Source organism: Astatotilapia calliptera, chromosome 20, assembly GCF_964374335.1.
Source record: "Astatotilapia calliptera chromosome 20, fAstCal68.1, whole genome shotgun sequence".
Classification (NCBI taxonomy): domain Eukaryota; kingdom Metazoa; phylum Chordata; class Actinopteri; order Cichliformes; family Cichlidae; genus Astatotilapia; species Astatotilapia calliptera.
This window is the reverse complement of record NC_137441.1, coordinates 26,140,701-26,153,235: the sequence shown is the minus strand read 5'-3', so window position 1 is coordinate 26,153,235 and position 12,535 is coordinate 26,140,701. Positions and strand designations below refer to the sequence as shown.

Below are 12,535 nucleotides of genomic sequence, written 5' to 3'. Positions count from 1 at the left end.
AGACAAAGTGTGAAGGTCAGGAAGTACTGAGAGATGTCCCAACACCTTGATGTCTCTTGGTCTTGATAGGATTCACAGTAAGAAGAACATAGAAGCATTTTTTCTTTTTTAAAATAATTAATAAACCAAGATAGATACAAGACGTTTTCACAGTCATTTAAGTGTAGCCTTCTTTAAAAATGTCATAGCTGTCTCTGAAGCAATAATAACACAAAGAATAAGAACAAGAACAAACCAAAAACAGTGGCTGTTTTGATATATTATAGTGAAGTGCTGTCTCTGTAGAAAAAAAGGAGTATATATGTGTCAAACACACAAGCTGCATTACGCCATAATACTCGGTAAAGTCGTTTTCAAAAGTAAAGTAAATGCTGCAGAGCTGGCTGCTGTGCTGAAGGCTCAAATTAGCCGCCTGTCTTTCATCTGTACATGTAATTACATTTTTATAAGAACTCTTTATAATCGCTTTAGTTGCTATAAAATCTTTATCAAAACAACTAGCCCTACTGAGAATAAAAGCTCTATTTCAAGAGGTCCTTCAGTGTTGGTTTAGTTTTACTTGCAGTTTCATTAGCATATAACTTTGCACTTGTATTTTATATGATTTCACTGTATTTTTTTAGGATATGTAAATTATTTCTTTTTTGTTTTCTTCTTTGTCGCCTCTGGAATCTGTTCAAACCGACTCACTCTCAGTGGGGCACCATCTTTAGATAAAGGTGGTTGTGATGATGGAATCTCTTTGATTAGGTGCTGTAGCACTGTGACCAGCAGCATTAGTTTAGCCCAAATAAAATGCATAATAAGAGAAGTAAAGTAGGTTATTTTTGTAATAGCAACTGCTTGCGCCAAAGGCTCAGAAGGAAACATACAGTAAAATGTTCTTCCAATAAGAGGAAATGGTCTCGGGTCTATTACAGAAAGAAAATAATGATTCAGAAAATCAAAACTGGTTGTCATTAGAAAAATGTTTGCATTTTCAAACTGCACTGAAAAACCAGGCCTGGAACATTTGCAGATATTAGATATGCATGCTGTGCACCATGTCCTTCATTGCTCTGCTGGCTTTCAGTCTCATTCAGTGCCGAAATTATTTAATTTCTGTGCAGCAGCAAGTAAAATTCCAACAATAATGCAAAAACAAACTGTTGAAATAAATTCTAGTGTGCTCGCTTGAATGAAACAGGGTTTAACTTTCACTGCTTTTGTAGTAGTACTGCTGTCTGCCACAAGAAATCTGTAATTTACTAAAACTGTTCTTTTTAATTCACTCATAATCGAATGACAGGAACATGCCGCCGTTGTTTCTTTGATACATACATCAGACAAAAGAGCATGGGGTCTAGCTTTTATGTTTTACTGGCCCACCTCCAGGCTTTCGTACCCATTTCTGCTTGTGAATTGACGGTACTCCTGTCATATTGTATCTGACAGGCCCTCTCTGGATCATCGGGGATAACACACTGTAGCTGGGCTGCTTTGCCTTTGGATGTACATTTATAAAATGACTGATGTTCGAACGCTCGGGTGCCCCTGCCGAGCAAATGCATAGTACACAGAGGTTACACTTGATAAGCAAATATACTATTTATTTCAGTTTCATTTGCAGATCTTCTATTTATCAAGCGGAAAAGAAAAATGTGCTTCTTTGGTTTCTCCTCATCTGTTTGTCACACGCTGTGGCACGATCATCAGTCTTGAGCAGATAGCATGGGGAGAGATGCCGAAAATGTATTGAAATAGGCTAGATTGATAGAGATGTTCAGAAAACAGAGAAACAGCTAATATATTCCCACCATTCCATTTCCTTTTCCATTTGTGTTATCATAGGTGTTGTGTTATTGTGCAGGAATTCTGCAGGACGCTTCATGATCACATTCTCAGTTTATAGTGTTTCCTGTGGTATTCATTTACATGCTATAATAAAGTAACACATTGTGTTTTTGTTTTTGCCTCCTCTGGTACTGCCATTATCTATTAAAGAGTTCTTTTGTCAGTTTGACTTTGCCAGGCGCATGTTGCCCCCTTCTCTTTCCAGTCCAGAGTGAATGCGGTCCCTTCTGCTGTCACTTTCAGCACACTGTACCCGGCTCCCCTATTTGAAGTTCTGTCATTGGCAAGCTTTGAACTGCCATTTGTGTTTTAGCCTGCACTCTGCCTGCCTCCAGAGTTTTGTCTGGTGTAAATTTGTCAAAGCCAAAGGGCACCAACACGGGTTTTTTTGTAACAGTGATGCAGAAAAGCTCTCGCGTAGACCGGACATGCAGGCTCAGCAGCATCCCGTTTCAAAGCTAGGATGTTTTTGAGCCCTTTGGATCTTTAGTGTATGTATTTTTAATAAATTGTTCAGTGCTGCAGCCCCATGATGCACCCGGCTACAAGCTAACATTTCTATCTAATTTAAAATGCTGTAGTCATCCTCAAAACAAACCCCAGGCCTGTTTCCAGTGGTAGAAAGCAAATACAATTACTCAAATGCTGATTTAGTAGCCCAGAACATTGTTTTTCAAGTACATTTGTTAATATGTTTTTAATTGTAATTAATGCATGCAGCACCATCTACCTATATAATATATAGTTTTTATTTTTGACACTTTTTCACCAGTATATGTACTCAGTCTTGCATTTAATACTTTAATATAAAGCACAATATAATGGCTTAGTGAAGTTTTAGCTGATGGTAAAGACTTTGTATTCCAGCTGGCCTCTTTGCAAAGCATTTGAAACTTTAAATGTGTCTTATCATCTTTCTCTGGGGGCCTCATGAATTTCTTTACAGCATCAAAATCAATACACAGGCTGTTAAAATACGCTTGATTTGTGTTCTACTTTGCACTGAACATGAATTCTGAATTTGTTTTCATTTATTTAACATTTTCATAAGTGAATACATGAATCTGTGTTCTCTGTAGTGTTTGTGTATGCCACATGGTTCAAGTCTTCCGGATCATGCCAATTTTGTGGCTATAGCTTGCTTTGTATGAATTCATTAAATCCTGCTTTAAAGAGCAAAACTTAATTAGAAGATTTGAAAAATAGAGGGTTTTTTTTCTGCAGATGGCACATCAGAAATAAAGCAACAAACAGAACATGCTGCTTGGAAACTAATCAGGTTTTTTCCTCTGAGGCAGCTCTGGGTGTGATGCTCTGATGCTTCAGTACATCAGGCTCACACGGTGAGTGTGAACCATCCACCCAGGTTCTTCAGTAAGCTCTGGCTATGGCTAATAACAGCAGAAGCTCCAGTGAATTGTTATGACTGGGACCTTTCTGAGGCTCCGGTTGATGAACCCAGCTAAGTCCTGTGCAGGAGTCCACTTGTTAGGAGAGACCCCTAGGGAAAGATTCTTACTTACTGCAGTGATGGCGCAGCATAGCACCTCTCTCTACAATGACACGCTGTGCTGTTGGTGACAATTTTGCAGCTCGAAGTGCCACCAAATATGCAGCCTCTGCATTGTTTCCCCTTGAGCACTGAGCAAACAAGCCGTCTGCTGTGCCTGCAGTGGCTTTTCGTCTCAGCTACAGAGGTTTCTGTGAGTTGCAATACTACCTTGGCTGATGATTTTATTTTGGGTAATGCGAGGCATACTGTATCTCAAAAATACTTTGATCCTAAAATATGTTGTGTTGATGATAAGGAACGACGTTAATTGAATCCCTTAATATTATTATTTTTTTGTTGCCAGTCTCCACTGGCACCCTCTCAAAGATCCGTGCTGCACACCTCATTTGAACTGGGAAACTTTATCATTTATGCACAGTGCTCAGTGTTTACAAGTGATGATGAAACGAGGGCACCCCGAGCTCAGAGACGAGGTCCAAATGTTTCAATTTCATCGCAATATAAGTAATTAGCAAAGCGCTTGTTAGTGCGCATACTCTCTCTCTCTCACTCTTTATCTGTAAATCTCCCCCCATCCCTTGTGCCGGCGGGAGATGAATATGTCTTCGATGTCCTTGGATTTCTGTCTTGTAAACACCATAGGCGCTAAGCACTGTTTACCGGTGTGCATGGCGGGCCAACAGCCGGCTCCGTCTCTTGCACAGTTGTCCCGCGGGGCCAAACTCACCTTGTTACCCTTTTAATTAGTAGGAGCAGTTAATAGTGTCGGCCGCTTCTGCCGCCTCAGCACTTGCCCTGACTTCAGGAATCGCTCCAATCGATAGCAAAGACTTGGGCTCAGACGGGGAGATGGGGGAGCGGGAGGGAGTCCTTATTGCGGGAGTGGCTCGGGCACATATATGATGATGTTTGAAGTGGACTAAAACAACAAAATTATATTCTTTGAGGGACTGTTTAGGGGCAAAAACCATGCCTTCTCTGTATTCCTTGAACATTTAAAAGTATAACAGGGTCTCTCATGCTTATTCACTCAGTTTCTCCCCTCCCACATTTCCTCTCCTTTGAAAATGAATGTAATCAAAAAGCTAAGGGTTTGCTTGGTAGATTCTATTGTGCCCTTATAAGCTTTTATCCCCTCCAAGCGCTCACCTCCCGTGCTCATTTCTTTTCTTGTTTTGATTTAAAGATGCAGTGGAAGTACTTAGCATTTAGATGACATGCTGCTGGAGAGGTGTGATGGATCAGCGCCTCTTCAGAGGACTGAATTTCTTCGACAGCGCGGGGGCCAGTCGGCTGGTCAGACAGACAGAGAGACAGATCACAGAAGGACCGGCCGAGCAGGCAGCGGAATACCAAGTCTGCCTTAGTGCTGCGAGCCTGGCACAGCCGAAGGGAAAGCAGCGGCTGCTGGGAATGCCAATGCACAGCCCAGACAGCCGTCTCGCCTTAGCTCCTCCGATTGGCTAAACAGACCATTAGCTTTCTGATTATGATTAGCCGAGTCATTATCTGCACAAAAGTGGCTCATTCACCAATATTAAGAAAGCGAGGAAGCTGTATCTCTCCTATGGTCGAGGGGAAAACAGCATGTTGTCGTGTCCTCCTTGAGATGAATGTGGGCGGCAAGAAGTTCCGTTCACAAAGAAATAAAGTGGAACACTGTTTATCACCCTGCCTCACAGCTAATGTGATGAAAAAAAAAGTGTGACGCCACTGATGGAAGAAAAGAGAGGTCCTCTGCTCTTTAATGCAGATGATGCGTTGGCCATTACTTGATCGTATTTTCTGGTTGAGGGGAGAAGCAGTGTCCTCGGAGGTCATAAAATCTGGTAGAGAACAAAATAACCTTCAGCTTCCTTCGTCTCGCCTTAGATATAATTGGAAGATGTGCCATCTGTGCTTTTAAATGGACATATGCTGCTCTGCGTCTAAGGCCAGTAAGCTGAGGGAAAACTGAATAAAATGAAGGCCGGCCCTCTCTTCCTTAGTGACCTTCTGCTTCTTCTTTTCCAGCCTTTGCCCAAGGAGCCGTCGTAGGATGCAGAGGAAAAACAGCAAGTATGAGTTTTGTGATTATCTGCTATTTTGCATAATTTGCATGCTGAGTGCATAACCCTGTTTCCAGTTCATTTGAAGAAACCAAGGATGTTTTGATTGTTGGATCTTGTAGAAAGCACAAATACTAACTTTGAAAAGAAGCAGCAAATAAGAGAGGCCCTGCCTCGAATGCATTTCATAGTGTATTTTCCAGGTATGTGTTCAATGGCGAGCTTGAATAAAGGTCCAGGTCTGGGACAATTTCCGAGTCACTTTGATGTAACAATGCAATGAGTTATTGGCAGTTTTTTGAAATGCATAAGAACTGAAAGTAAAGAGCCCCTCTGTGGCTACATCAAAGGGAGCGGCTACTTCAAGGTTCAAGTTCAAGTTCAGTTTTCTCTCAGGACATATATCGAAAGCATGTCTACATGGAAGAATGTTTTTAGTAACCAAGAGGAAAGCTACAAAAGATTTCACAATAGATTCAAAAAACAGAAAGAAAAGAATTATACTTTAAATCCCTCTAAATCAGTACCACTTGTTTTAAAGTCAGCAAGTAAACTGGAGTGGGTAGCAAGTTAGCCTGACTCAGGTTTACTTCACATCCAGAAACTTCCCTCCGGAAATGAAGTAACGACTAAACTGAAATCTTCATCGGAGAACTTGACTGAATATATCTGAACCTTTTATATTCTACAGAAAAACCCCCCAAAACAAAACAGGCATTTGGAATCTGCGTGCCGTGTGTCTCATAGCCAATATTCTAAGATTGATTTTCCTTCTTCCACTGAGAAAACAAAATGAATCACGCACAATTACCAAAGACGGGGAGAAAGGGGGGAATTGGGGGCGTCATAAATATTTATCTGCCAGCCCTGGGAATTTGTGCAATTCTGTGTGGATTTGCCAACTCATATTTAAGTGTCTGAATGATTTATGTGGTCAGTCCTGGGGTGTCACATTTGTCCACTGTCACCCTGAATCATTTATGTATTAACATTTATGGATTCATCCATATAACATATTCATGGCAGAATTCTATTATCATTCAAATGGTTTTTTTGATCAAATGATTGGCTAAATTAAGCCATTAACTGCAGAATTTCACCGCAGGTGAAACGTATTCCACCTAGAAAAGAATATATGACATATGAACCCATTTCTTCACATAACTCATATAATTAGATTTTTTTTTACCTTTTAGACGTGGCATAATTAACTGTGGAGTCACACCAGTGCTGTGTTTATTCACTGGAAGCAATAGTGATTTCAAAAGAAAAGAAAAGAGGTAACTATATTCAGGAAAAAAGGTGTTTCCTGTTCCCTCACAGGCTTCAATGGTGATGGATGTCAAAGCATAAATCAGTTACCGTTGAGTGTGAGGGACGTTCTATTAATACATTCCTCATTAAATTTGTCATTTATTTGATGGAATTAACAAAACAAATGTTGAAGTGTGCCTAACGCAGAGTCCTGATGCCTGTTTTCATAATGTCAGACAATGCACAGGCAAAGAATGACAAGACCTTAATTTGAGTCTCTCGTTAAATTCATAATTGGCTCATATTCTGTATGTAAAGTGTTTTTCTGGAGCTGACATGGATATGAAAATTAAAGTGGAAGGAGGGAAGTCGGTGGGTGGGTGGTGGTGCTGGTCTTGCAGTTTTTTTTCCTTTAACACCTTTGAATCTGTATATTGGCTGTTTTTGTTGTTAACTAAACTGGTTTTGTTTTTGATTAAAAAAATAATGAGGACTGCAGTTTGGCCCTGACAAAAATGTGACACCAAGAAAAGGTGTTTCTGATACTCACAGTTAGGCAGTGAATGCCCTAAAAAAAAATCAGGGCACATTTTCTTTTTCTTTTTTTACTGAAGTGAAAACGCTAATTTAGTTGTTACATGATTAAAAACAAGACTACGTTTATTTCTTTTCCTCTGTGCACAGGAACCATAATCTAATTAAAGCTGCTTTTGACTTGCTCCCTTAATTCGCAAGGGGTCACCACAGCAGGTAGCTCCACATGTTTGATTTGGCAGATTTTTACACTGGATGCCCTTACTGACACAACCCCAAAGGGATTTGTGTCTCCTCCCGGGATTAAACCGGGGATCTTTTGCTTGTTAGGCAAGTGTGTAAACTACTACACTAGGGATCTGCTAATTAATTTAGATTACTAAAGTAAAAGTTAATTTTTCACAAGCAGGCAAAAGTGACAATAAAGGCTGCTTTGTGCTGCTGCTGTTAATGCGATAGCATTAGGTTCATGGAAAATGTTAGAATTTGACATAAAATTCAAAAGGCTACACAACACAGAAAATCGTCTGCACATTTGCATAACAAGGCGCATGTCTGAAACGATCTAACTTCACAGTTAGTGTCTCACGTTTGTCTTTGTCTTTCTTTCTTCTGCTGCAGGTTCATTGACATCTATGTTGCTAAAGAAACCGAGGCCAGTCATTACACCCAAGATATTTTGTCTGTTCACCAATGAGGCTCCCAAAACTTTCATCGGCTCTGACCTTCAATAATAAAAAATAAAAGATAAAATAACCCATAACATCTCCAGTCACCGCAGTGAGAGACCTGAAACATCTGAAAACTCCACGAGGGCCGCATGGTAACAACATCAGCATTGAACGTTCATCACACCCAACTTCATGGGCTAATCATGGAACAAAATCCCTATGAGAAACCCCAGAACAACCAGTGGAAAATTCACTGAAGGCCTTTTTTTTTTGTCTTTTTGTCTGCCACTGCCCAATCTGCAGGGGACAGCTCCTTGAAGATTCTTTTTATACCTTTGTGGCTTGATTTAGACTTGTCACAAGGCCTTTCAAAAGTCAGCCCCTTCATCTTCTTTACAGTCGCCGCCATGAAGCAATCCAAGGTTATATTCCAGCCAAGTTTCTTTAATGACAGTTCATTGCTTGAGTCGTGACTTTACAGAGGTTGAGGCAGGCCATATTGTCCGTTGGATTCTAGCTTTTAACACCTTTCTCTCATTTGGCCGGGTGAGATTTTTACAAGGCCATAGCCGCCAATGTCTCTGCATACACATAACGGGACGGATATTATGAAATAGCATGAAAGTCACACAAGAGATGACAGATGAGTTGACTGTCTTTGCTCACTGAATGGAGATCGTGATGGTGAAATGTGGACATTTTGGATGACTTAGCTTATACCTTATGTTGTTTGGTTTTTTTTTATGTGGTGCCAACATAGACTAGAAAAGTAGTTTTTGTCAATGAACATCTTGTACACACAACTGGGAGCATTTAGCAGATGTGGACCCCTGGCTTGTTTTAATGATCTATACTGTGTGTGTGTGTATGTGTGCGTGGGCACAAGGGTGTGGGTGCATGTTTGCATCTGTCCGTGTGTGAATATGTGAGTACACGTGTGCTTGTGTGTGTATGTTTTTCTGTATGCGTGAGTGGGTAGGAACATCCAGAGATACACTGTGAAATAAGTCATATCCGATGCATTATTCATACTCTTGTATATTTTTGGGACACGCCCAGACCAGAGCTCACCATCTGGCAAAAAGGAAGCATTTGGGATTTTACAGATGTTGGATCTCATTTTAATCCTGGGTTCGCCTTTTCCTTTCTTCCTTCTTGTCTTTTCTTTAGTACATAGAAATATTTATATTGGGGATAAAATATAATTGAAACTGAAATTGAAACAGTATTGTCACATAAGTTAAAATTCTGTAATTAAAATCGATTTATGTGTGATTAAATGTATTTCCGAATCCTTGTCTAAACCGACTATATTTTGATATGAAATGTTTTGGCTGGCCAGATGTGCTATTTGCCAAGAAATGCTTGATATATTTAAAATTATGTACATACATACATATTGATATATATATATATATCCAACTAATGTATTTTTTGTTCTATGGGTCTTACTCTAAGGAGTTATAGAGGAGCAGTAGCACAAAAGGCATCAGTCTGAGAGAAGCAGAAGAAGTGGACACAATAACGTGAACGCCAGTAATATTTTTCCAAAAGAATACAAATAAAAAATAAAACACATTCCAAACACATCGAGCTATGGTCTGCAGATGAATAACATCTCTCCAAGCCATTTGCAAAAATAATAATCGCCACGGTGATACTTTACTAGGGGTGATTGCAGTTGGTTGCATTATAATGTACAGGTGTTCCGGTTAATGTGCCTGCTCCTTGCTCCCCTTTTTTCATTTCTTTGTACTACAAAGCCCTGTACATCTCCATCTTAATGTATGCATTTGAGGATATAAAGAGAGCATCTGCTCCCAGAAGCTGTGGACTGTGCATTTGGTGTGTGTGTGTGTGTGCGTGTGTTTTCCAGGTCAGTACACAGTCTTCTGTGTTGTGAGAAAATACCAATTTCCACCTGATCCCATTTCTTTGATTTCATGCTGCCTTTATTTATCACTTCTATGGTTGGCACTCACCGTAAGTAAATTGTCCCTTTGTTTTGCCTCACTGTCAGTGCAGGAGCTGCTGCAGTGACTCTAAGCAGGACAGTAACACTGACGGATTTTACTCAATGATAGATAAGAACAGATGGACATACATAAACCTCCTCTGCCTCTGCATCTGAAAAATGTCCAAATCTGACAAGTATTTATGCTAGAACATGTCATCAAAGTAAGTCTGGTATGGTCCCAGTCACACAGGGCTAGCGACTGGTTTTCGACCCCTTGACAGCTTCCAGTTGCTAGGCAAATATGTGTATTGTTGTTGAGAGGTTGCTGGCTGTCACTTGGTGAAATCATTCACAGAGGGCATTACCACTAAACCCTCCTTGTGGTTGCTTTGGTTAATAGCACGTTGCTACAGTCGCCCATAGTTTTCATGGAAGATTCCGGACATGGATGCGAAAACTTGCTAAGTTTGACAGCACGTGGTGTCCATTTCTAGGTTGTGCCCTTTTTATAATTTCCCTACCACTTCGCAAGTAGTTGGCAACTGTTTGCAGACAAGTTGGTGTTTTGTATACAAATTCTTGTTGGCCACATCTGTAACCAAAATATTCTCAAGGAGGTTTTCAGTGCACTATCATACAACTTTTTGGGACCTTCAAAGTAAAAGCTGTGCCTTTTGACCACTACTTTCACTTTCTAGCATCTAAGCAACAACAAGGTTCTCTATGGCGGTATATCATCTTTATGACAGATTTTTTCCCGGCAACACATGGCTGTAATGTATATAGATATTATATTTGTATTTCTCAGACAGCATTTATTTTAAAAAATAGCTGAAAAAAACCCAGAGTCTGAAAATGATATAGTAACGGTATATGAGATAAATTATGATAATAATGAAAAAAAATATTGAATGCATTGTGTAATACTATACCTGAAGTAACTGTAGAGAATAGATTTCATTACAGACAACCGAGTTATTCACTGTATAACATATCGCGTTACAAAAGTTGCCTTATGTCTTTATTATTTTAGTATTATTCCACAATATGGCAAGTGGATATTGACATATAATGCTACAAGTTATAATTGCATATAATTGCATCAGAAATGTTCCCATACTTCTCACAATTAAAACAGGCAGAGTAAATATTAATCTGATTTATTCTATGTCACAGTTTACTCAGAGCTGTGTGGCTATATGAAATCAACGCGAACCCCTAAGGCATTGTTTAGGAACTAATACTCTCTTATACCCCTGCTTAATATATAATTACCAAATGTTAATGCCTATTTAGTTACTTAATTGCTCAGAGCCACTTAACCCATTGTGCATAAAAGGTTGAAAAGTTTTATAAATTTCATGAGGCTTTTGCTTTCTTTCACAGGTCTATAAAAAGTCCTCATTAATGGGAAACTAAAAGCAGTTTTAAATGTAAGTGCTTGTAAGTATTTTTAATTAACTGCTAAGCCAGCATGACCTTGCATATACTGGTCACAGCAAAAGCCAGTTAGGTGATAATTTGCCTACCGTACTGTATATATTTAGAGTAAAGTACGAGAGTGTAAATGCATCGGATTTCTACTGTAAATCTCTCTTAAGACCCACCTTTCCTGCTAATTACTGTAAAACTAATTAAACTCTATACAACTGCGGCTCTACGGTGGAATTCATTTAGTGTTTTTCTAATCTTATTGGCCACTCAAAAATTTTTACACTGCAGCCTACACACAGAACTTTGTTCTTCATTCAACCAGTAATGGACAGTTTGACATGCGGGCCAGTGGAGCAGTGGACTGATCAGCGGAGGCCGCCACTCTGCCTCCTGAGTCAGCTGGCTCTACTGTATTCTCTCAAATGACCGAGTTCTTTCCAGGAAATCTTAAAGAAATGTAAAATTAAGGGGAAGTAAGGTATTCGTAAAATGCTTTGCCTTGCTATTATTGATTTATGAATTGGCACTGTTTTTCTTATTGGCTCACTGCGAGTGATATTTCTAGGTCATGATGTAGCATTAGTACCATCAAGAATATTAGGTGTTCCACCTGACTGTAAAAAGACTGAGGCATGTGGTTTCTGCGGATGCTGCTGAGCCAGTATTCCCACTCAACTCCCACTCAGAGATGTCCTTTCAACAAGGCCTGTCCCTGCTGCTTCCTTCCACTTTCCTTGTATGTCTTGCTGTCTCAGGGTTTTGGATGTGGGCTTCTGTCGGGATCAACAAATGTGGTATTTTTCCTCCATTCCATCTACATTACAGCACAGTATTTCACTGGATATCAGAAAACCTTTACTACACCAGACAGTGAGCTGTCAGGAAGCTACTGTGACAGAATAAAAACTCTTTGTAATGTGGATTCTATCATATATTGATGTTATAAAAATATGACTTTTACATAATCTTTATGATTATCTAGCATTTGTTAAAGGGAAAAATTGAGTGTGATAAAGGTTTGAAGAAAATCTGATGTCACTTATTATAACGGGTGGGCCATTTATATGGATACACCGTAATAACATGGGAATGGTTGGTGATATTAAAGTCCTGTTTGTGGCACATTAGTATATGTGAGGGGGCAAACTCCTCATCCTGGGTGGTGACCATGGTGGCCATTCATGGTGGCCACACTGAAACCAAGCACACCATTGTTTTTCTTGTGACATTACCACTAAGTTTGATGTGTCACATGGCCCTCTTCCTATTGAAAAAACAAAAGATGTATCCA

At 39.7% G+C, this 12,535-nt stretch overlaps 1 protein-coding gene across 1 annotated transcript in view; it reads left to right on the top strand.

Moving 5' to 3' along the window:
• tafa5l (TAFA chemokine like family member 5, like) overlaps nucleotides 1-9,145 on the top strand; it is a 44,465-nt gene extending 35,320 nt beyond the window's left edge. The window contains exons 5-6 of the mRNA XM_026153223.2: nucleotides 5,360-5,404; nucleotides 7,804-9,145. Coding sequence (XP_026009008.1) covers nucleotides 5,360-5,383 — 24 coding nt within the window. The 3' untranslated portion in view covers nucleotides 5,384-5,404; nucleotides 7,804-9,145. The remainder of the gene's footprint in view (nucleotides 1-5,359; nucleotides 5,405-7,803) is intronic.
• The last annotated feature ends 3,390 nt before the right edge of the window (nucleotides 9,146-12,535 follow it).